Source organism: Haliaeetus leucocephalus, unplaced genomic scaffold (assembly GCF_000737465.1).
Source record: "Haliaeetus leucocephalus isolate CR32 unplaced genomic scaffold, Haliaeetus_leucocephalus-4.0 Scaffold351, whole genome shotgun sequence".
NCBI classification, from domain to species: Eukaryota; Metazoa; Chordata; class Aves; order Accipitriformes; family Accipitridae; genus Haliaeetus; species Haliaeetus leucocephalus.
This window is the reverse complement of record NW_010972787.1, coordinates 6859971-6885110: the sequence shown is the minus strand read 5'-3', so window position 1 is coordinate 6885110 and position 25140 is coordinate 6859971. Positions and strand designations below refer to the sequence as shown.

The 25140-nt window shown below is 37.3% G+C and overlaps 1 protein-coding gene across 6 annotated transcripts in view; it reads right to left on the bottom strand.

The window, feature by feature from the left end:
• The window catches only part of PDS5B (PDS5 cohesin associated factor B), a 109068-nt gene that overhangs the window by 39838 nt on the left and 44090 nt on the right, over positions 1–25140 (bottom strand). For 5 of the 6 annotated variants that reach the window (XM_010572736.1, XM_010572735.1, XM_010572738.1 and 2 more), the window contains exons 17-24: positions 23761–23866; positions 22713–22873; positions 21959–22082; positions 21002–21160; positions 20120–20188; positions 15338–15474; positions 8151–8274; positions 1419–1623 (exon numbers count right to left, since the gene is read on the bottom strand). In XM_010572736.1, coding sequence (XP_010571038.1) covers positions 1419–1623; positions 8151–8274; positions 15338–15474; positions 20120–20188; positions 21002–21160; positions 21959–22082; positions 22713–22873; positions 23761–23866 — 1085 coding nt within the window. Of the gene's footprint in view, positions 1–1418; positions 1624–7521; positions 7577–8150; positions 8275–15337; positions 15475–20119; positions 20189–21001; positions 21161–21958; positions 22083–22712; positions 22874–23760; positions 23867–25140 lie in introns of those variants that run through there. The other variant, XM_010572740.1, reaches the window with a different exon arrangement.

The following is a 25140-nucleotide window of genomic DNA, read 5'->3' as shown; positions in this document are numbered from 1 at the left end:
AGACATTTTATTTATTAAAAGTTCAGACTGGTAAACCTGAATGTCACAAAGTTAACATAACACTGTAATCCTCAAAAAATCCTGCAATCTATATTTAATGCAGACTCCTCACAGATTATAGTACATATCAAATCAATGGCATCACTCAGGGTAAGTCTTTCAGCAAGAAAAAAAATCATCAGGCACACTTTGAAGTCCTATTGGATAAAGAGAATCACACAGATCTAGGCTCCTCTTCATTTCTTCTACAGATTTTTGATAGTAACTTTGCAGCATCTATCTTTATATAGTTAGGAAATCAGCAATTACTTTTAATCATATGAGAATTCTTATATTTTCCTCCCACATAACTAAAAGAGTTTTCAACTTTCAAGAGGAATAGTCTTAGGATGACTTAGAGGCATTTGCTCAATGGATTTTTCTTTTTTACATGTTATTGAGGAGGGTGAAAAAGCACCCATGTTTTTGCTTTTTTTAAGTCTAATTAACAATACACAAAATGATTTCTCTGCAGACTTATTCTCTAATCAAAATCTAAGGGGACTAAGGCTCACACAGACTGACATGACTAATATAAAGTCTGATTCATAAATGTAGAAGGAAATCAGTTATCCGACAGGATCTGTGAGATCAGATTCAAAAACCAGGTCTGGTCTATCCTAAGACAAGATGAAAAAATCTGCTTCATTTACAAAAGGGCAAATGATCAGTAATCTTTCAAAGAAATAAAACTTTCAAAAACTCTTATTCGAAATGCCCACAGCTCTTCATGAAGGTCTACTTTTTCCTATAACCATATACCAGTATCGTCATACTGCATGTGAGTAGCTTTGAGTATGTCAAAAGGGAAAAGGACTGATTTTATAAAAGAAAAATAGCTAACATTAGTCCATAACAACTTACACAGCATTCCCACAATGCAACTGCTGGCACAGGGATGAAAGAATTACATAAACTCATCCTGAAGTGCCTACAAATATAGCCCTTTCCCAGCATAACATAAGAAGCTACTCAATATAGCAGCGGAAAGACAGACAATTTAGTACAGCATTATGTCATTAAGGTTGCATATTATTAATTACTGAAGTAAAATCATGTTGTATGTGAAGTGACAATCATTAATTAACCATTAAGTTCAAACAGTACACATAACTGCCTTGAAAAACTACTTCACTTCCAATATACTTCGGTATAAGCATTTGCACAGCCTTTAACGAAATTGAAAGATCTCAGAAATACCTATTAAAAAACTCTAAAGAAAATCTGGACTCTATTTTCAGTTTTCATTAGATACTTCTAAGTGAAATTTACAGCCATTCTATGTATCAAACCAGAAAATGATCAATATTTTCAGTGTCTACTCACATTTACATTTAAACTATAGCACTTGTACCAAAAAGCGACATCTATTCTCTTACCACTAACTGCTGCATGTTGCTTCAGATATTCCCTTCTGACATTTATGTTCTTCACAAGGCACTGCCTAGCATGAGCTCTTCTCTCTTTCACAGGATCTTTTGCACACAGTGCACAAATAGCCATATATTCTAGTGGCAGCCGTAGTCTAGAAAGGCCTTTGTGAAGTTTCTGAGCAAATATTTGTCTCACTTGGTAACATTCATCCTATAAAAAAAAAAAAAAAAGGCAAAACCAAAAAAAGGTAAAAGTAAACTTTTAGAAAAGTAATACAAACAGTGAAATAAAACATGGAAGCCTGGGTAAATATGCCAAAATCAATTTCAGACCTCACAGCTACAGATATATAGGAATTGTAAGAAAATTTTTAATGCCAATTCAGAGCAATTAAATTGAATTAATCAGTTGAAGCTTCCCTTAAGATCAAGAGAAGAGTTAAAGTTCAGAAAGTGTACAAGAAGATATCACATTCAGGACCCAAGGCCTAATTTAGCATAGGACTGAGGCATGGAGTTAATGAAATTGTTTACAATAGGACGGCTTGCTTTGTAGAGCCAAAGTCAAAGACCTGCACCGAAACAGTGTTTAGCCACCAGTAATCACTGTGTTGACTTTACTACTGCGATTTCACAAATTTTCATCACGCCATTAATATTACAAACTATGTAAAATTCAACAGAATTACCAGATAAGGTTAAACGTTGAGAGTACCAAGCATTTCCACTGTACTGTGGAAACCTATGAACTATGACTGACCACGGAAGGTAATAGCCCGTGTCTAACAGTTGCCAAGTAACACAAAGTAAAATAATATGAAGGCTGCAAATGTACTTCTACAATGTATTAAGCAACGTATTTCCAGAAAAGATAGGAACTTCAAAATTCTCTGTATGAAAATAACCTACGTACTTTATTTTAAGACACCATTCAATATGCCACAAACCATTTAGTAAAAGGCCAAGGAAGGATAACAGAAGCAGGTGCAGAAAAGTTAGAAGAAAATGTACAGAAAAGCATAAGGTAAACAAGGCCACCAAAACAGCTTGCCATATTTAACCTGCCAAAAAAAGGTCAAAAGGAAAAATTTGTTATCTCTAAATATGAAGAAAAAACATTAACAGGAATAAACAGCTATTTTAATCAAATGACAGTTTAGAAACCAGGAAGAATTGAAGAGGGTTTCCAGCTATCAGCCAACTGGAAGTGCAGAGACAAAACCGAGCCACTGGTAACACTGACTCCGCTAAATTCGCAAATGGCATCAGAAGAGGTCATGTGTTAGATAACACAAGCCGCCTTCTCCCCTCACTCAAAAATTAAATCCAGAAGAAATTAATCAAGCCCCCTTTTTCCATCTGTGCTTCAAGCCAGAGTCTTCCTCTATGGACTGAAACCCTGAAATTCCGGCTGCAGCCAGATTTGAAGCAACCCAAGACCACAAACCCAAACCGTGAGACCTACTCAATAACTATTGCCTCTTCATAGCAAATCCACCCTCCCCAGCAGAAGGCTAAGGTACAGCGCTCTTCTCCTGCTCAGAAGCCTTTGGAAAGCTTAGAAGAGACCTGTGCCTTGTTGGTATACTGACAAGGAAGCATGTCCTCCTTGACTAAGAGGACAAAGGAAGGTATAGTTCATTGTTACTGATGGCATTGTGTGGCACAAATTGAAATTATTATCATTTCTTTATCTTTTAATATTGAGAATAACCTTAAATTGAGCTCAGTTACACTAGTTCACTGGGAAGAAGCAGGACCAAACTCAACCAAGTTCTACATTTTTTTATAGCATACAAAGAAAACACATATATTAGCCCAATTTTACGTATCTACTTCTCAGAATTTAATGCCCATTCATCAGAAGTTCACCATTTAAAAGTATTTTTTAGAAAACTATTTGAAAAGCAGCATGTACCCCTCAGACACAACTCTGATTCTTGAAAATTGACAAAGACTTGCTTAAACAATTAAAACACTTTCAGAGTTGACAAAGGAACCTGAAAAAGCTTTGGGATTTTTTTTTTTTAACAAATGAAACTTATGCAATCTAAAAGATTTATTCTAAATACAATTAAAATTGCATTCTCAACAGCAAAGCTTATTAGATCTTAAATCTGGTCTCAAAGCCTGTTAAACACTGAAGTACTTAAACCTATGCTCAATTATTTTCTACTCTATTTCAATATGAAGCTCTGCTGACATCAAAATTTGTTCTACAGATCAAAGAACTGAACTGCTGGTGAGCTCACAGGTTTGGCCAAACACATACATAACTGATTTTAAAATGACTAAAACTACATGCATTTAATCATCACAAAGTCTCTGTTTACCAGTGCAACCTTAATACAGCAACTAGTGACAACACTTAATTACATATTCTGCACTCTAATCATTCCACATTACAAAATGGCAGTCTCAAGACAAAAAAACCTGCCAGCACAGAACCACAGCAGAACCTGTGCAACCATTACAGACTTTAAAAATTAAGCTTTTCCTTTTGTTTAAACTGCTTCCTGATCTGTTCACTTAAAGAACATTCACTTTAAATTAAATTACATAATACTAGAGTTGGCCTTGACATCACTTGAATGTCCTAATTCATGGCTACACTTCATAGTGTTAAGAATGAATAAACTTACAGAATAGTCAGGATCTACCATCAAGAAATGGATTCCAATACTAAACATTCTAAGCATAAACATATGCATATGTACACATGCAAATATATCAAAAACAAATATACAGATGGGTTTCCATAAGAGATTAATGCAGTACCACTTGTAAAGTGCAAAAATCACTGAAACCATTACTGTTACTCTGCATCTGAGGATCTGAACTCAATAGCCTGGCAGAGAGAAAGGAGACTGCAGAAGTCCTCAAGAAGATCTAGAAAAGTTATTCCTAAGTATTCAAAGTCCATTAAGAGCTGCAGAGAAAAGTAAAGGCAGAATTCCTGTCCTGACTGATCTTACAAGCTAAGTTCTAGTAAACAAGTAAGGAAGTTAGCAAAGAAATAATAACTGAGGAGAAAAGGTGACAAAAGCGATACTGTAGTGGAACAGATTCTCCTGGAAGATATGTCAAGGCATATGGATAACCACAGGGAGATCATTACAGACAGCCAACATGGCTTCACAAAGGACAAGTCATGCCTGACTGATCTAGTGCCTTTTACAATGGAGTCACTACGTAGGTGGATAAGGGAAGAGCAACTGATGCCATCTAGATAGAGTTCTGTAAGGCACCACCTCACACAACATTCTTGTCTCTAAACCTGAGAGATATGGGTTTCATAGATGGACTGGATAAAAAATTGGCTGGATGGTCACGCCCTAAGAATTGCGGTCGAAAACTCAGTGTCCAAATGGAGATCAGTAACAAGTGGTGTCCCTCAGGAGTCAATTTTGGGACCAGTACTGTTCAATATCTTTATTAATGACACAGATAGAAGGATTGAGTACATCCCTTGGCAAGTCTGTGGATGACACAGAGTCAAGTGGTGCAGCTGATGCACTAGAGGGAAGAAATGCCATCCAGAGGGGCCTTGGCAGGCTTGAGGAGCAGGCCCATGTGAACCTCATGAGGTTCAACAAAGGCCAAGTGCAAGGTCCTGCACCTGGCTCAGGGCACTCCTCAGCATCAATACAGGCTGGGGGATGAAGGGGTTGAGAGCAGCCCTGCTGGGAACAGGACACTGGTGGATGAAAAATTGGACCTGAACCAGCAATGTGCACTCGTAGCCCAGAAAGCCCATTGTATCCTGGGCAGCATCAAAAGAAGCATTACCAGCAGGTCAAGGGAGGTGGTTCTGCCCCCTCTACTCCGCTCTAGTGAGACCCTACCTGGAGTACTGCTTCCAGCTCTGGGGTCCCCATTACAAGACAGACATGGAGCTGTTCGAGCAGGTCCAGAAGAGGACCATGAAAATGGCCAGAGGGTTGGAACACCTCTCCTATGAAGAAAGGCTGAGAGAGCTGGGGTTGTTCAGCCTGGAGGAGAGAAGGCTCTGGGGAGACCTTATTGTGGCCTTTCAATATATGAAGGGGGCTTATAAGAAAGACAGAGAAAGACTTTACCAGGGCCTGCAAGTGACAGGACAAGGGGCAATGGTTTTAAACTGAAAGAGGTTAAGTTTAGATAGGACATAACGAAAAAGTGTTTGCAATGTGGGTGGCTGTCCTGGTTTCAGCTGGGTAGAGTTAATTGTCTTCCTAGTAGCTGGTAAAGTGCTATGTTTCTGAGTTAGGTTACGAGAAGAACATTGATAACTCTGATGTTTTCAGTGGTTGCTAAGTAATGTTTAGTCTAAAGTCCAGTATTTTTCAGCTTCCAATGCCCAGCCAACAAGAAGGCTGGAGGGGAACAAGAAGTCAGGAGGGTACACAGCCAGGGCAGCTGACCCCAACTGGCCAAAGGGGTATTCCATACCATGCGACATCACATCTAGTATATAAACTGGGGGGAGTGGTGGTGGCGGGATCACTGCTCGGGGACTAACTGGGTGTCAGTCGGTGGGTGGTGAGCAATTGCATTGTGCATTACTTGTATATTCCAATCCTTTTATTATTACTGTTGTCATTTTATTAGTGTTATCATTATCATTATTAGTTTCTTCTTTTCTGTTCTATTCTGTTCTTATCTCAACCCACAAGTTTTACCCCCCCCCCCCGATTCTCTCCCCCATCCCACTAGGTGGGGGCAGAACTGAGTGAGCGGCTGCATGGTGCTGAGTTGCTGGCTGGGGTTAAACCACAACAGAGGTAGGATACTGGCACAGGTTGCCTAGAGCTGTGGATGTGTACAAGGCCAGGATAGATGGGGCTTTGAGCAACCTGATCTAGTGGAAGATGTTCCTGCCCATGGCAGTGTGTTTGGAAGGAGATGATCTTTAGAGGTCCCTTCCGACCCAAACTATTCTATGATTCTATAGTAAGATGTGATACTAACTTGCTTATAAATGTTGGTGACCCTAGAATGTTTTCTTAATTTAAATCTCATCTCTCAAAATTCCCTTTCAAAAATTGAGGAGAGGTAAGCATTAGACCCAAAGATAGCAAAAAAAAAAAAAAAAAAAAAAAAAAAAAAAGGTGACAACACATCTGTTATCAATATCCAGAAACAGTTAAGACTGATACAGCTGGAAAATGAAGCAGCAAAAAAGAAAGTGAGAGACAGTGATGCAATGAAGGGCAAGGAACTTGCTCCTAACGTACTGAAAAGAGAGTCAAAACAATGAAGGCAAATTTTAATAGAGGTGAACTGCAACATTAACATTTGCAATAAACAAAACTTTGCCATAGAAGGGAGATGACTGAAGAAATGAACGTATTTTGATCACTGGGATCAGAAGAAAACAGAACATGCAAATACTATATTGGCATGACATTATCTGGCTAGAGTATCCTTTCTGGAACAGAGACAGGTCTTATTTGTCATTACAGTAAGTGGTTATTCTACTCTCTAGTAATTTTGTTCTGAATTGTAAAAATCTTTAAAACTGATTTTGACTCAGGACTAACATTTCTATTAGGTTTTGGAATAGGAAGATTGAAAAGTGTCAGTCCTCGCTTTGGGTGAAAAGACCTTCAGTTATTACCACTGAATTTCTGCTGCATTTTTGTTAGATTTCATTTGCTTAAGTAATTTTAAGTTTTGCTCCATTTCTCTTGTGTTTCACAGCATTTGGGAACTGAGTAAGGGCTACTTTCCATAGGAACACAGAGGCTTAAAATCCACCTAAACATTGTCAATACATAAATATAATACAGACTGCCTTACTCTGGTATATGAATGATTTTTCTAGCCTAACTGTACCCAATTCCAAACAACTTAAGAACTTTAAAAGATACTCTATATGAAAATAAACAATATCCACACAGGAGCTTTACTTTATATTTTCTAATATTAAATTCCAATTTCAAATCTTCTGACATTTTAAATGGGGTTGCAGCTTTTAAAGCTTTAGCCAGTCATAGGAATTAAGGTCTACAATAGAATACCATTATTACTGAAGATATCTTCTGGAAGGGATTCTTCCCAGAGGATTTCTTGACTTTACAAAAGTCAGGAGAATACCAGCAGTTACACAAGTAACACCAACATGAGTTCCTCCATTATCACCTTACTCTTGGGGTGCGAATCAATTTCTGTAGAATTTAAGTCTACAAAACAGGAACACAGAGTATCTCTATATCTCTACTTAGAATTCGGAAGTTACTTCCTTTCTGCTACTTTGGGCTCACCAGCAGAAATTAAGGATGAAAATTCCAACATATACTGAGAAATCTCTCCCTACCTCTTTTAATATTTAAAGGATGCCAAATATCTTTGCAGACCTCTGCGTTGCAAATATATTCTACCCAAGTATCAAGAAACGAAGGTCACTGTTGTCACTGCAGTCCAACGTACTTTATGTCATCTCATTTCAACTTCTAATAATGTTATAATGCAACTGAGGTATTACGTAAAATCAATACTGAGTTCCTTGGTTCATCAATATTCTAACATTTCACTACTTTTAAGTTAACATTCCCCCACTAGGCAGACCAGTACTATAGATCTAATTCTCACCCAAAATCACTTTTCAGTATTATGTAGTGGGAAAATAAATTCATGCCAAGACTGAACGTTTTGCATAAAATCAGATTTAGCAAAAGTATACACAACATACAGAACAAACAACATATATACTCATACATTTGCTGATAACCCACAAGTCCCACCTAATTTCCTTACATTTATGGCTAGCGCACACAGCTGGTACTGTTCTAGGGTGATGATTTCATGGTAACAAGGTTCTTGTGCCAACTTCACAATAGCATTCCCCGCAGCCAGCCTTAACCGAGACATATCAGGTTTACTGAAAAACAAGCACATGGGTTATGAAGGTTAATTAGTAAAAACTTTATGTAATTATTTGACTTAATTAAATCTCAGTAAGTTTGCATTAGTGAAAAACTGAAAAAAAGGTACTTAGGAAAAGTTTCCATGGACTTTGCTGCCACCCCCACCCCCCCCAATCAACAGCAGAAGTAACTTCAAACCAAAAGTATTTTCCATGTCACCACATTTTACAGCCTATTACCACATACCTATTACCTTGCCCCAACTTAGCAATGAAAATATTCCTTGGAACTTCCTAAAAGTTCCACAGGTATGTGAAACAGTTCTAGCTGTGCACTGGACCAGCACAGTCCAAACTGCCTCTCAGAGACCTCATTTAGCCTGTAAGATACTTTTGTTCAGTATGCTGGTTTTTCTTCAGCAAGTTGTTCCTGTCAAAGTAACAGCCCATTTCTAGTCCTCAAAGTTGCCACACTTTTTCTAGCAATGATAGCTCAAAATCCACGCTGCAAGTCAACATAAATTGAGATTAGTTAGATATTATGATAGGTGACTAAGTGAATTATATTTTTAAGACAATAGCAAAAAGAACTTAGCAAGTGAAAAGATTTTCAACATGCTGAAAGTAGTTATGTGACTTGCACACCCAAACTGCACTCCCACTTAGCAAAACACTCCAACCATTTGCTAATTTTCATATCAAAAGATGAACAGGTTTTTCTGTAACCTACAACCGTATTTACAAAGGTTATCAAAATATTAAAAGCGTCTTCCCATGAGCTTTGCAAACTGATATCCACTAAATGTGTGCATTAATAAACTTAGTTGAGCTTTCACTGTTCTTAGAAAATTTCTTTCAGTACAGTATATTACTTCTGCCTTTCTTCAGATCAAACACAAAAGAATTAAGTTTTATGCATCTCTCACTTAAAACACTAATGAATTCTATTCAGAAGTAGTAAGTACAGCTTTTTCCTCTGGTAACTTGGAACAGGAATCAAGTTGTATTCTTACTTAGAAATAATTATTCACTTAAGCAGGGCAAATATTGTTTAACTTCTTAATCATTTGCCCTTTATCCTTAGGAAGAGCAAACACTGTAGCCTTAAATCTATTGTCATGAAAACCGTATAAAGCATTTAAAGAATGAGATTAACACCCATTATTAAACACAGAGTGCATGATAAAAATACCTACTGAAGAGCTTAAACGTTAAAATTTATCTAATCAGGTTTTATACACACCGCAGTATTTTATGGAAACAACATCTCAAAAAAAACCCCAAACAGGTCGCGAGCAACCAAATGACGAGACAAAAGCTGCACTAACTTTGAAACAAAGCATGAAGATTAACATGGTAACGTCTGGTTCTTAAATGCCAAATTTCACTTCAAATTGCATCTACTGTGATAAGTGAACCCAATAAAGATTCAATTTTTGCACTTCAGTGACAATTGAGCAATAATGACTTACAAGTACAAGAGTGATTGAGCCAAAGGAAAGTATAAAATTAAGAACTTTCAATTTTCCTCAGCTTTGGTAGTGATAACATTTAATTCTGAAAATTCAATCAAAGATATTTCACATAAAAGTTGGCCAAATCTTTACAGAGTATATGTATCACAGAAATACCCACGAGCATGTGTGCATGCTGTGGGAAGGAAGAGCAGGACAGGGTCAGTTTTGAGTATCATTCTTACAGTTGAAGATGAAAATCAGATCTGTCTTATTCCCCCAAAGGATTATCTTCAAAGAAACTCTCAATTGAGGATTTATTTTTGATCAAACTGTTATAGCCAAAAGCCTTCTGATCTGCATTATCGCAAACCACACAATTATTAGGGCTGAAATAAAAGCCTCTGTATGATATAATTGCAGTTTTTGATTTCTTCTAGTAGTTTTGAAAATTAGTACCAAGGATGCCCTTGTCCTATCAGGAGCTCTCTAAGAGATACAAGAGGGAGCTGGACATTTGTTTTCTGGAGTGCTATTACTATTGCTGAAGACCACGTGTTTGAAATGAGAACAAAAGTGAAACCACATGGAAAGATGTTACCAAGTGCAAAACACAGTCTTAATTAAGGTGGTGGGCTGCACAAAGATAATCCAAACAAATGCATCCTGAAAACATATCTGGTATGTAATCATCTCTTCTCTCACTTTACAAACTACCAGTTAATGTTCGTTCTTCTACTCCAGAGAATAAATGCCAGTGTTGAATTTTCTAAGCATTTTTCATGTTCCATGGAATAAAAAGTGTCTTTGGAATACAACCTCTGAAAACGCTGCACACCAGATAGCGTAGTAAATTATCTATAGCACAGAACCATGAAGTTCTAAACTCCAGTTTTTAAGTAATTTCTCTCTTGGTAAGCTTCAGTTTAAGGAAAATGTAGATAGCATTTCAGAAAAATCTCAGTTCAGGTCCATATCTAATATCAATACTTCCAGCAACAGCTAGTGTCCTCTGATACTGAAATACTCTTATTTTATGCTTAGTATAGATTAAAATTAAAATCCTACTACAAAGACATGCGAGATTCAACTTTAGCTATTTTACCTAACCACAAATAGAAAATTAGTATAATACTGAGTTTTAAATTTGTAGGACTTTTTATGACTTATAAAATGAAAAATAAAGACCTGGAAAGATGGTTGAGATATTGTTTGTTGACGAAATATTTCAAAAATCTGGCACTGGTGAATTTAACTTACATAGGCTAACATCTCAAAGCAATTAGTTGCTGTCTTAAAAGCAACTCAACAGTCATCAATCCTACTACTTGAAAGTGAGAAGGATGAACAAGGGTAGGGAGTTGTTTATTTGTTTTCCAAGTGGGACCTTGTCTTCACCTGACACTCTAGGCTGAACCATGCTTTGAAATTTTAAAAAATCCCATTCCCTTAAAATGTCACTAAATCTACACAACTGTACTTTTCAAAGAGGCATGGGGACAGTAATTTTCATGGCTGATGACAATAACACCAAGATGATTACAACATGACTAACAGTCTACATGAGATCAAATGTCTCCTGAACCCTGGCACTTTCAGTTAATTCAATTATTTTTAGCAAATTATACATTGTTTAAAAGACAAATGCAAGCCATGAACACAAAAACTGACTCTACATAGAATGGTATCAGATCAAGTACAGTTTAAAAGGTTGTGTTCTGTACTTAACAGACAATTTTACTCTTTCCAAAGCCTACTCTAATTTGGAAGGAGCAGTGTAAGATTTGCACAGTAGGGACACAATAAGCACTGCCAGAAAGAAGATGTCCTCACCGAGTTCTTAAAGGGTGAAGAATAAAGGTCAGAAGTGTCAGCGAGATACCAGCAAGCTCCATGCAAAACTAATGTGCCTGAAACATCACCTCCTCTGCTTCAGGTTTTCAGAGTACTTGTTAATGTAGGCGGTATAGCTCACACAGAGACAATGGAGACCTTCTCTCCTTACAGCTTACAGCCTTCCCAAAATGCAATACTGGGAATCACAGAATAGTTACAGTTGGAAGGGACCTCTGGAGGTCATCTAGCCCAACCTCTCTACTCAAGCAGGGTCACCTAGTGCAGGCTGCCCAGGACAGTGTCCAGATGGCTTTTTAATATCTCCAAGGACGGAAACTCCATCATCTCTCTGGACAACCTGTGCCAGTGCTCAGTCACCCTCACAGTGGAAAAAGCATTTCCTTGTGTTTAGACAGAACCCCCTGTATTTCAGTTTGTGCCCATTGCCTCTGGTCCTGTCACGGCACACCACTGACAAGCCTGACTCCAACTTTACACCCTCCATTCAGTTATTTATACACATTGATGAGACGCCCACTGAGCCTTTTCTTCCCTAGGCTGAACAGTCCCAGCTCTCTCAGCCTTTCCTCATCCATCACATGCTCCAATCCCTTAAGCATCTTCACGGCCCTACGGTGGGCTCCGTCTAGTAGCTCCACATCTCTTTTGCGCTGGGGAGCCCAGGTGTTCCATCACCTTCTCAGGGATTGAGGTGAGGCCGACTGGCCTGTAGTTAGTTCTCTGGGTCCTACTTCCAGTCCTTTTTGAAGATAGGAAAGTCATTTGCTTTCCTCCAGTCTTCAGGCACTTGTACCAATCACCATGATCATTCAGAGAGGAACAAGAGTGGCCTCACAATGACATCTGCCAGCTCCCTCAACACTCATGGGTGCACCCCATCAAGGGCCATGGACTTACACATGTCCAGTTTGCTTTAGTATTCTCTAACCTGATCTTCCCCCAAGGGTATGTCTTCCTTGCTCCAGACTTTCCCCTGGTTGCCAGGGCCTGGGATTCCTGAAAGCCAGTCTTGCTAGTGAAGACTGAGGTGAAGAAGGCATTCAGTACCTTGACCTTTTCCATGTCCGATGTCACCAGGGCTCCTGCCTCATTCAGCAGCAGGTACACATTTTTCCTAGTCTTCCTTTGTCATCTATTTACTTAAAGAAGCTCTTCTGGTTGCCTTTGTCATCCCTCGCTAGATTCAATTCCAGTTGGGCTTTGACTTTCCCAGCTGTGTCTCAGACTGTGTTCTCTGTATCCCTGCCAGGTTACCCGTCCCTACTTCCACTTTCTGTATACCTCACAGAATGCTTTGGGTTGGAAGGGACCTTTAAAGGTCACCTAGTCCAACTCCCCTGCAATGAGCAGGGACATCTTCAACTAGATCAGGTTGCTCAGAGCCCCATCCAAGTTGAATGTTTCCAGGGATGGGGCATCTACCACCTCTCTGGGCAACCTGTTTAACCACCCTCATCGTAAAAGATTTCTTCCTTATATCTAGTCTGAATCTACCCTCTTTTAGTTTAAAACCATTACCCCTTGTCCTATCACAACAGGCCCTACTAAAATGTTTGTCCGCATCTTTCTTATAGGCCCTCTGTAAGTATTGAAAGGCCGCAATAAGGTCTCCCTGGAGCCTTCTCTTCTCCAGGCAGAACAATTCCAACTCTCTCAGCCTTTCCTCATAGGAGAGGTGCTCCATCCCTCTGATCATTTTTGTGGCCCTCCTCTGGACCCATTCCAACAGGTCCATGTCTTTCCTGTACTCATGACTCCAGAGCTGGACACAGTACTCCAGGTGGGTTCTCACCAGAGTGGAGAATAAGGGTAGAATCCCCTCTCTCAACCTGCTGGCCACACTTCTTTTGATGCAGCCCAGCATACAGTTGGCTTTCTGGGCTGCAAGCACACATCACCAGGTCATGTCCACATTTACATCCACTAGTACCAAGTCATTCTCTGCAGGACTACTCTCAATCCCTCCTTTTGTGTTTGAGTTTTGCCAGGAGCTCCTTGCTCATCTACATAGCTCTGCTGAAATATTTGCCTGACCTTCTGCTTTGACCACTCTTGAGTCTTAGAGGAGATGATGCTGGAATACTAACTAACTAGGTTTCTTGGGCCCCTCTTCCCTTCAAGGCCTTATCCAATGGGACTCTACTAAGCAGATCCTTGAAGATGCCCAAGTCCGTTGTCCTTAAGTCCGGCACTGTGGTATTGCTTTTTGCCCTCAGGACTCTGAACTCCACCATCTTATGGCCATTACAGCCAAGGCTGCCTTCGACCTTCACACACCCAACAAGTCCCTCCTTGTTGGTAAGAGGTCCAGCAGAGCACCTCTCCTCATTGGCTCCTCTATCACTTGTGTCAGGAAGTTGTTGTCGATGCTCTCCAGGAAGCACCCGGATTGTTTATGCACTGCTGTGTTGCTCCTCCAGCAGATATTGGAGCAGTTGAAGAGTCCCCCATGAGGGCCAAGGCCTGCAAACGTGAAGTTGTTTCTAGCTGTTTATAGAAGGCCTCATCCACTTGCTCTTCCTGGTCAGGGCGTCTACAGCAGAAACCCACTACAATGTCACCCATACCAGTCTGCTCCTTAATCCTAACCCAGAAGCTCTCAGTCGGCTCATCATCAATCCCCAGGCAGAGCTCCAAGCTCTGGGGTTGAAGGGCTGCCTTTAAGACAGAGCAACCTCACTCGTCATTGTAGCTTTCTCCCTCCCGTAAAAGGATCCCCAGCCCTCCATTAATTTCAATAATGGAGAACTGACCACATCATTATATGTGGTTTCTATTATTATCTAAAGTTTTTAGTACAAAAAGAGGGGGAAAATTAAGTTTCTAAAACATGGACAGTAAGGAATCATCACCCCAAGCATGAAAACACACAGGACCTACAGAACTGATCCACTCACAAACTACTGGATAAGCCAACAATATGCTCCAAGCAGTCATGCTGAAACACTTAACTCCCTAGTAACTGCCATGAATGGTCGTATTATAGAATTTAAAACTATGAAACAATTATTTACAAGGAACTTTAAGAAAGGCTACACAGTTACAACAAAGATAATATATTAGACAACTCTTGGGTTTGCAATTTTGCACACACAACATAGGTTTTATCTGCATAATCACTGTATAACATTAAACGCTACCCAATAGCAGCTGACAACTTGTCACTTCTCCTACTACAGAGGATTAAGAAGATACCCAGGAAAAAAAAAAAAGTTGTCTAACAATCACCTAAAAGGTAAATTATTTATTGAGACTTAATCCCCTTGACACATTTCCCTCTTCCTTTCACTTTTAGAGGCTCAAGGGATCAAAGTCTGCCTTCAAGCAGAAGTGCCTTATGTACTAGCTATTCCCATGTGGTTTACTGCAACATGCTATTATTTTTTATTAGAAAGCCTGCCTATTGGCCTCTGACATACACAACAATTGGTATATCAGGAAGACCAAGCTGCATAAAAAATTAAAACCAATTTTCAGTGGGAGAGAGGAAGTTACACAGTTTATTCTTGCAATATGAATAATGGCTCTTCAAAAAAAGAGATAAACCAAAGAAGATAAAACCATTAAAATACAGTCATATCTACAGTGTTAAAAAACCCCTGAGACTCAGCAAACTTATGAAGGAATCCAGCAAAGCTTACCATTAGTTCTTAAAAAATAAGACGTATAAATTGTTAAGTGGTCTAACAGAATAGTTTAAGTACTACTATACCTCAAACTCTCCCCACCACATCACAGACATCAAAACATTACCATCTCTTACATACCTAATTTTCCCTTGCTCTGTTAAATCTCCATCACTGTGTAATATTGTTGTTAGCAACCTCAGAGTTGAAGTTCCAGACTTGCTGTGGTTGTTCTTCATTCCTAGCAACCATCGAACCATCATCTTGATGGCCTGAATCTGAAAAAAAAAAAAAAAAAAAAAAAAAAAGATTGATATGCAGAAGTCATATCACACCATGAGTCTCATTTTAAAAATAATCTTTATCTTAGTTTAATTACACAGTATTTTCCCAAGTGTTTTTTGCTGCTATGAACACAAGCCTGTCAAGGCTGCAAAACATCACTTAAATACTGAAAGATGACTAGACATATTCTCACTAGACAGCAACTTTTTACTGAAAGTCTCAAGCATTTACTACAGTAAATAAAAATCATACAACATTTAGTTAAAGTTTGTATCCCTATATATTCTTTATTTATATATGTAATATTTGAGTTTAAATTTAAGACACGTAAATTAAAAACCAGCTCAGATATTTTGACTGTTAAAAGTATCAACCTGTATTAAGATAACTCATCCTGGAAAAGAATATTTCTTTCATGGCTACTGAAAGAAAAACCTCAAAGCTTGTTACTTAGAATAACTTGTCTTTTGCCAACAGAAACAAAGTGTTTTGAGGCAAGCTTCTAAAAGTATGCAGAATCCAGCAGCTATCATGAAACACTGTATAATTTCACATTTCTTTAGTGAAAATAAAGCATGAATTTGGAGATTAAGTTTGTTTTAGTATTTGAATCCCTTTCTCCTTCCATTTTCCTTCTATGTGAGAGCAGAGATGATAAAGAAAACAGAAAGATCAGTATCCTCTTACAGCAAAATGAAAATGCTTATATGAATCACATAGACATCCTTGGAAAAAAAAGAACAACAAAACCAAACCTAAACACCAACCCTGGAGTTCAGAACACAAACCCCAAAAGCTCTAGAAAAACTAAGGCACTTTTAGTACACAGTAATTTCAAATTCCTTCCTTAATGGGAAAGGCAGTTCTAATAACTGTTATATAAATATTCACAATATCACCAAATTAAATTCATCATACAGTTGATCTATTCCATGTAACAAACTGATCACAATGGTCCCTTCAGATCTAAGTTCTACGGTTGTCATCTATACATGAGTTTATTTTTTAGCACTGTAGCCCATTTACTCCACCTACAGAATTCTAATTCTATTGAATAAGAAGAGGTAGGATATCTGTCACTCAAGAACTCAAAATGCAAATGAAGTTTGTGGAACAGAAATGAAATTGTCTTGCCCTAGCTTTCAAAGAGTCTTCCTCTGAAACAGCTGTAGGTATCCACCAGAAGATTTTAATAGCAATAAAAGCAAAATAACAATAACAATAAAAATAACAGCAGCAACAGATCTTTTGACAGCTCACCAATTCAGTTTCTTCATGTCATAACCAGTACCTGTAACCATTACCGCCTCCCATTTTTGTTGGAAGGACAGAAACATGCTAGGCCTATTTGGCCTTCAAGTAAATGACATATTCAGCCAGGGAACAGCCACATGCTCTCTTGAGCCCTGACATCTCTGGTCAGCTCCTGAGCAATTTCAATTTTAACCTTTGCTTCTCTCTTCCCCCTCTACAATTCCCTTCCCCTAGTTTTACTGTTCAAATCTACTCTAGTGTTCCTTCCACATAGCAAGTCTTCATCCCAACTCCTTCAGAATTTTCCTCTGAACCCACTATGTTCCCTGTTTCTTTGCTGGTGTTAATGATGATGTGATGACATTCCAGCAACCCTTCAGAATTAAGCATTCCCATGAAATTAGTACAGGGCATGAGAACTACCCCAGTCACTGCTTCTGGCTATCTGAAAACTTAAACACGACATGAGCTTTCACTGCCCTCATGTTTTAAATTTTTTCTTTGCAGCCAAACAGGATAACTATCAAAGGATAATTCCAGTTGGAAGAAGTGTCAGGAGGTCTCCAGTCCAATCTCCTGCTCAAAGGAAAGTCAGCTATGAAGTCAGACCATGGTGGTCTCAGCTTTATCCACTGTGGTGTTGAAATCCTTCAAGAATGGAGATTGCACAGGCTTTCTTGGCAACCTGCAACCTCTTGCAACCTGTTCCATTGCGTGACTGTTCTCAGGTTTGGTTTTTTACCTTATATCCAGTCTGAACCTCTTGTTTCAATTTGTGTCCCATGAGCCTAAAATTCTCCTCCGAGATTAAAAATTATTATGCACAACATGAAAATATCAAGAAAGTCAAAATACAGCATGGGTCAGAACTATATCAAAGGCCACAAATGACTGCTTTGTACTCGACTTAGCAGCACAACATGAACTATGTGTACTTGAAATGCAAGCAAAAGTGACAGGACATTATCATTTCTTTCTGAGATAGTAAATATAACGTAACAGATCTCTGATTTGTCACGAGAAAACTGCAATTAACTACTAACTTTACATAAACTGTCAGTAGTAAATAAGTATTAATTTTTAAGATTCATATTACCAAAAATAATCAACAGATAGTTATAAGCCTTTTCTGTGATTTAGAGATCATCATCATGCTTCCATTGTAAACGTATAATGGACTCCCATCCCATGCAGTGCTCCTAGAAACACTGTCTTCCTACCACATCAACATTGCGACAACAGCTAGCTCAGGTTTCTACTTGAGTTTTCAGAGCCACAAATGCTGCAGTTTTGTGCAGTAGCGAAAAATGAAACAATGCCCACTCAAAGCACAGTTAGAGAAATAGGACAAGAAGCCTTGTATTGCAGTGTACATACAAGGAAACAAGAAATATCACTGCTACTGTGTAAGTCTCAATCCACTGCATGTGCACCGAAGTATTCAGTACTGGTCACAGTCAAGAGAGATTACTGCTTTAGAGCAGACACTCAAGTGCCAGGCGTCAGAATTCAAGTCTAAATCATACAATAATTAATACCATTGATATTTAATACTGTACTGAAACATTTCTCTACAGACATCATTTCATTTAAGGTTTAGCATCCAAAACAAAGTCTAGCCTACATCAGCCTACGTCTGTTAGGCTGGATGATACTAAAATTTTGTCTTCATCAGTCCTTCCACCTTTCATACTTAAACTTGCTAGTTTTAAGATCCCCATTAGATATATTATACAGTTACGTTACAGAGGGAGAAAAGCTTTTAAAACCAGAATGAAGAAAAGTACACTGTCAGAGAGAAATTGTTTTTAAACTAACGGTGTGGCCTGCAGCGTTCATTAAATATAGGCTTCTCAGCAGTAATAAATGCTAATTAAATTTGCAAATCAATTTTCACAATAACCTGTTTTCACTTGCCAATAAATGCTTCTTACAGTTTTCAGGCTTGGCTTCAACTTCAATTTGCCTTAAGATTTTCTGTAAGCCAATTCCCTTCCAAATAGCCAATTGTATGAAAAGTTTTATCAACATAAAAGCGCATTTTAGAGAGGTATTACAGCTTCATAAATATTAAAAAAAATTAAGAAAAAACAATATTTACTACTAAAAGTTACATGTATAATTACTGAAGTGAAATCATGTCTATTTTAAACTAGCAGGTCATTAAATCAAAACAAACATGCATTCTTTTAACAGTTTTTGGAGTGTACTGTGTAACTATGGAATTGCACAAATACAATAAATATCCTTGTTGTAGTCAAACGAATAAAAAGCTGACAAATCAACTCCAAACACAACTGAGCATTTCCAGTAATGAGTTCTGTACCAAGCTGGAAACCAAAGTACTTACTAAACCAGCAGAGAAGGAGGTATGCTACAAAGAATTTAACAGCTTCATGAGAGAAGGTAAAGAACTTTTTAAAACCATCCGAGCAACTTTATTCAAAAGACATTGGAAATTAAATGACTGCTGTAATTAACTTAGAAACAGCATGCTACAATGTACATGCATCTTCCTAATTCTGAAAGAAAATGTGAAAGTATGATCTACCCCATTCTAAGAAAGGGCATTTAAAAAAAACACCCAGACTTAGGATGCGTTTTCCACAGTTTAAGTCTATTTCTGACTGAGTGAAAAATTGAGTGAGAATATCTATTACCAAGTCCACAAAATTTAATAAAAAACTTACTCCAAAAAAAGAATAAGCTTGAAATGACATTTTTAAGTAAAAAAAAAAACCAAAAACAAACAAACAAAAAAACCCAAAACCAAACCAGCAACCCCACCACCATTTTAAAGTTGGGGTTTTTTCCCCTTAAATCTAGTTTTTTCTCTAATACACATTGTACACAGAGAAAAAACAATATGACACATTTATTCATCTGAAGAAACTGACAAATCCAAACCCATTTTTTTCTTTATTCCAAAATAGCACTCAGTTTCTTGGAATGTCCTAAGAATTCAAAAGAAAAAGGGAAGACTTTAAACAAAGTCTCTAGGATATTTAACTCCTATGTTAAACAGGAGGGAAAAAAAATAATTTTACTTTAACTGTGACAATACCTGGAATACTTAGGTGTTGCACACCAAACCTAAGCCTATAAAAAGCTATAATAAAAATTCAATAAAGTGTATATGTAAATTTATTTACAGAAGTAAAAAAAAGTAGATGCTCCCAAAAGCAAATTCTTTTCTTCTGGCAATCCAAAAATGTGTATCCTGATGAGATCCTCAATTTAAAAATAGTTACTTCTTTTTTACTTTTAGAAAGGTGACAAGGAAACAGAGAAAAGCAGTTGACAGCTTTAGGAATCCAGATATTTAACTTCCTTTATTAAATATTAGACAGACAATCACAGGAAAATATAGTAAGTGCTACTTACTTTAACAAGCGTTTCAGGAGACACTTCTTCATCTGGGACCCAAAGTTTTGTTGTCTTTTTTCCTGGAAGCTAAACCAAATGTTACATTTTGTTACACTACTGTTACTCTTCAGTGAACCCTGCCATAATCTCCTCTGCCCTGTTTGCTTCCGAAAACAATACAGCAGCACCCACTGGTTAGTTTTATGCCTTCTGTATTTTATAGAAGTAAACATTACAGAAGTGAGATACTGTTCTTACCTCACTATTCAAGTACCAGCAAATTTAACAGTAGTAAAGGGGTGGTTTTTCATTGTTGTTACATGAAAACTATTGCTTTAGAGTGTAATAGCTGTTACTTTGAAAATAATTTCCAGTTTCCATATCCAGTACACTGGAACTTCAAGCACATAGTTTTGGACAGTAAATCTTTCCCTAAACAATGGCTGATAACACACAAGTTCTTTTTTTCACTTTAGAATCACTACCAACACAGAAGTATTAGAAAAATTAAAATTCAGACTTCCATTTAAACAGTGTATTTTAGTTTCAAATGCATTAACACTTCCTAAAAAAAAAAAAAAAAAAGACAACTTGCTTGTTCAAGACAAGAGACTGAGCGAGTGAAGTCAATAACAATTTTCCCATTTTTAATAAAAGGCAAGTCATGAGTGATCAAATGCTGTGCTATACAGCTTGTCACTTTAGTAAGGACTACCAAATTAGTACTGTCTCCTTTCCTGTACTGTTGGTTTTCAACTGAGTCAAACGGTATACGTGGAAATCAAAAGACAGCCATAGGCAAGAAGTAGAACCAACAACCCAAAAATTTTCACAAGTCCTTGCTGAGTATCATACTACAGGAGAAGCAAAATCTTAATACAAGGTTTTAAAAATACTTACCCTATCATTCATTAGCAAATCTTTAACAATAAAAGTGGCAACCAAAGATTTCAAAGGGGCAGCAAACTGATCAGGTGCTAGCATGGCTATATGTCCAATAGTAACCAATGGTGTAATGAGATGCTCAAAATTGCTTGGATCCAGACTTTTATGCAGTGGCTAGAATAAAGGCAACAAATTCAGGTATTACTGCTATAATCTGTGTCTTATTGAGGGGAGGTGGGTGAGAACTCTGTACCAAGTTGTCCATGTCTACTTCTATTTCAGAAATACAGTTTTAAAAGAACTAATAATTATTTAGATTTAAAGACACATTCACCAACCCTACAAGTCTCCTAAAAATCAAAAGAAAAAAATCAAGACGACAGACAAAATGTTTTATCACATCTGGGTAGTTCAAAAAGCAGCAGCTCAAGCAGGACCATTTAGGAAACAATGGATTAAAAAGTGTTTTTTCTTGTTGAAGAAGTGGGCATACTACATTTCAAGACTGCAATTTCAGTAATGGATTATAATTCAGTCTTCAAGATAAAAGGCTGATGGGCACTAATTAAAAAGTACATTTGCAGTTATAACTAAAAACTATTTAAATAGTCTCTACCATAATTCAGTCTTCTGTAATTTCTGTAACCATTTAAATACTTTGGGCCAGTCCCAACTGGGGTGAGGAGTGGTGTATGGTTCCTCTCTCCATAAAAAGTTCATGGTTCTAGCAGAAAGCCCAACACTGTTTTGTTCTATCATCTGCTCAGATACATAACCCTAAGCATGATGGATCATGGGATACAAAAACACCCTCTGCTACCATTTTTCTGGGCAAACTGTATGAGAACAAAGGGAAAGGGGAAAAATATCTTTCTTAAATTTGATACAACTTGTCATATAAATTGCCACTACATCCCTTAGTTTACATGTGCGATATAAAAGATAAATAAAAATTAAATATTTTAATTTTACCTCAAATATCTGTGCAAACTGTGTTTCTTTGCTGGAAAATATGGCATGGATGCAGTGAATAGCATATTTGGCTTGACGAGGGGGTCCCTTTTTAGCTTTATGATGCAACACTGGAAGCAAAGCACTTGGGGGGAAAAAAAAAAAAAAAAAAAGAGATAAGTACCTTTTCACAAGGTGTATTTTGAAAATCTTCCAAAATATCAAACTAGCAAAAAAGCACAGATATACATATATAGAACACACCACCTCCGCAAAACTGCTAATTGTCCTGATTTTGGCAATTTCTTCAAAGAAAGAAAAAAAGGGTTATTTACATGGCTTGCAAGTAAAAAACCCCTGGTTTTTGTTGATAAAATATCATGTGGTAAAACAAACATTTTATCTGCACGAGTTACTAAAAGCTGTTTTGGAAATATTATTGTCTACACATGCCCATTAATGTGCAAAGAATGTTTTTACATGGCCATATTTAATTTAGGAAAAAACATTAAGTAATTCTGAAGGGCAATGATAAAAACGATAGTAATATCAGTAAAATATCAGCTGTCACTACTTTGGATACATTAATTTCACTTCCATTCTTAAAAAAGCACTGCATTTTAAAGTAATTCAAAATCTCTTTCCTGCTTTACCTGAAGTAATACTTTCTTCCAAAAGAATGCAGGATAATGCTATAGCATGCAAAAGGAAGAATGAGAACTTCCAAAATCCCATATAGTAAAGAACACTACTCAGAGTAAGATATACAACTTACGATCGTATATGAGGAAAGTCTTCTTCAATTTTACTTCCTGTGTTTTTGAAAATTTGTAATGCAGCTTCTGCCACTTTTTCATCATCCATTTTCAAACAAGCCAGGAGAGATTCAAAAGTTTCAGCTGAATGAAATGAGATAGGGTGCGTAAATGAAAGTACCTGCCAAAATAGGATGAAAGCCATGTTAGTATTTTTAAAGGCCCACTTATATAGACCATTCCATCAAGAGTCATATTCCACTGCCATACTGGAATATTTATAACACTCTGCCTGGTTTTGCCACATAATGCACATTTCTCTTTTTCTGACCCCTTTTTTTTTTTCAGTACCCCCTAAACTTCTCTGTCTTTATACATGATCTCATCAGTTTTAACTTACTTCTCCAATCTCAATTTCTTCTCCTATTATTGTGAATGTGTACTTCTCAGTGGCTAGATCTACTTTAGCAAGTACTGGGTTACAGCAGAAGCATGTCTTAAGCGAAACATAACTGATGCTAAGAAAGCAATATTGACATTTCAGGGGTTTTACTTCAGAGTATTTCTAGACTGACTGAACCCACTTTAGCCACTGCAACACAACACGTGCTTCTGAAGCCCATCTCATAATTTTGTTTCTCTAAAACGAATCCAGCTTGTGTGCTCCCAGACTTCATGCTTGTTTGCTAAGTGGAACAACTGGTTGTGCTCCAAAGTGGTAAGACCCCAATTTATAAAGGAACTCAGGGGAACCGCATTATTGTACTGATATACAAGTACAGTTCCAAAAGTAGTATAACTATATTCACAAACTGCTGAATTCACACTCTAATAATCAAAAGCCAGCTGATTTCACAGATGTAACTACTTTTGACTTCCAGAAAAACTTGTAAATTATTTATAAAATAACCTTACTTATGTGCCACATAAGATGAGCATATAGAAAAAAAACAAACCAGTATCCTTCCAGATAGCTACCACATGCTTATGACTAATGATACTGAGTGCAAATTAAAAAGTTGCTTCAGAAAGTTTCACATGTGCACTGAGCACCAGGAGTATACTTGCCTTAAGCAATTCAAGACCTGCTCTGATTGCCTGGTCAGTAGGTACACCCTCATCTTCATCATCAGCTGTTCCATCTATAGACTTGTTTACTTGCTTGATAAGGGCACTGAAGAGAAAAACAAAACATGGCCTTGTATTTATTGTAATTCCACTGTGTATGACTACTTTCATAAGTTTAAGACATAACCTTATTAAAGGAACTTATTTAAAACATAAGCTTGTCACAAAACATATATGTGAACTAGATAATCTGCTTGCCCTCATCCCTTATCTAAATAAAAGCTTATGAAGCATTAAGTTAAAAAATGCTTATCCACCATGAATTAATAACTATATACAAGTTACTCTGGAAGGATGACCAAATTAAGAAAACAATTTGAGCATTACAAGCAACAACAAATTCAGGTAAGAATTATGGTGAGGTTACCAGCTGCTATAGATTCTGAATAAATGAGGGAAAATAACTGATTACAATGTTTAGTCTATAACCAAAAGGAAAAAAATAACCATTAAACAGCTGTGCTAAGAGTTGATGAAAAATTTAGAAGACCTATCTCCTGTATATTTCACCTTGACAGCAATGCTTGTTTTTTTTCTTACACTGCACCCTAGGAAAAGAAAAGGTGATTATCCAAATGATCCTATCAGTGAGTGGTGTAGGCAGCTTCCCTATCAAGAGCTGAACAATGTTCAGAATATTCCTTCGGTACATCCTGTAAATGTTATTTATAGCCCCCCCCCTCCAATCCCAAAGCAAAACAACAACAAAAAAACCTCTAAAAATAAATAAATAAACAAGCAACTGGTAGCAAACCAAGGGAGAGACCTCCTAGTCAGACTTCCCAGACTTCCAATTTTTTTTTCCATCCCTAATTGGACAAAAGTGACCACCTACTAATAAAACCAAACACTCTGAGTCTCAAAAATGAAGCAGAAGTTTAGTGAAATTTTACAAAGATGGGAGAAGACCAATTCTTTGGCAAAACTAAAAATATGTGCTTTTTACTACTTTTTTTTTTTTGCTTGTATACTGTATGACATTCACCCAGTAGTTAGATAGTGAAATAAGTATTACAATTTTGTGCCACGTATGAATATTACTTTAAATATACATTTTATATTGCTTCTGTGAATGTGAAAAATGTATTTTCACATTTAAAGTAAAAATCCAGCTACACATTGTACTTAGTGCAAGATCAGAAACAGATTTTCAAGTGAAATCTCAATGGCTCCACTACATTGCATACCTGACAGGCAGAAACTGAAAAGCTCAAGTACTTAGAAGTCAATTATTATAGTTGGAATTAACAGATAAGAACTTACCAGTATTTAGAACTAGTGGTCTCTAATAAGGTACCACATATCTACAATACAGCTGTT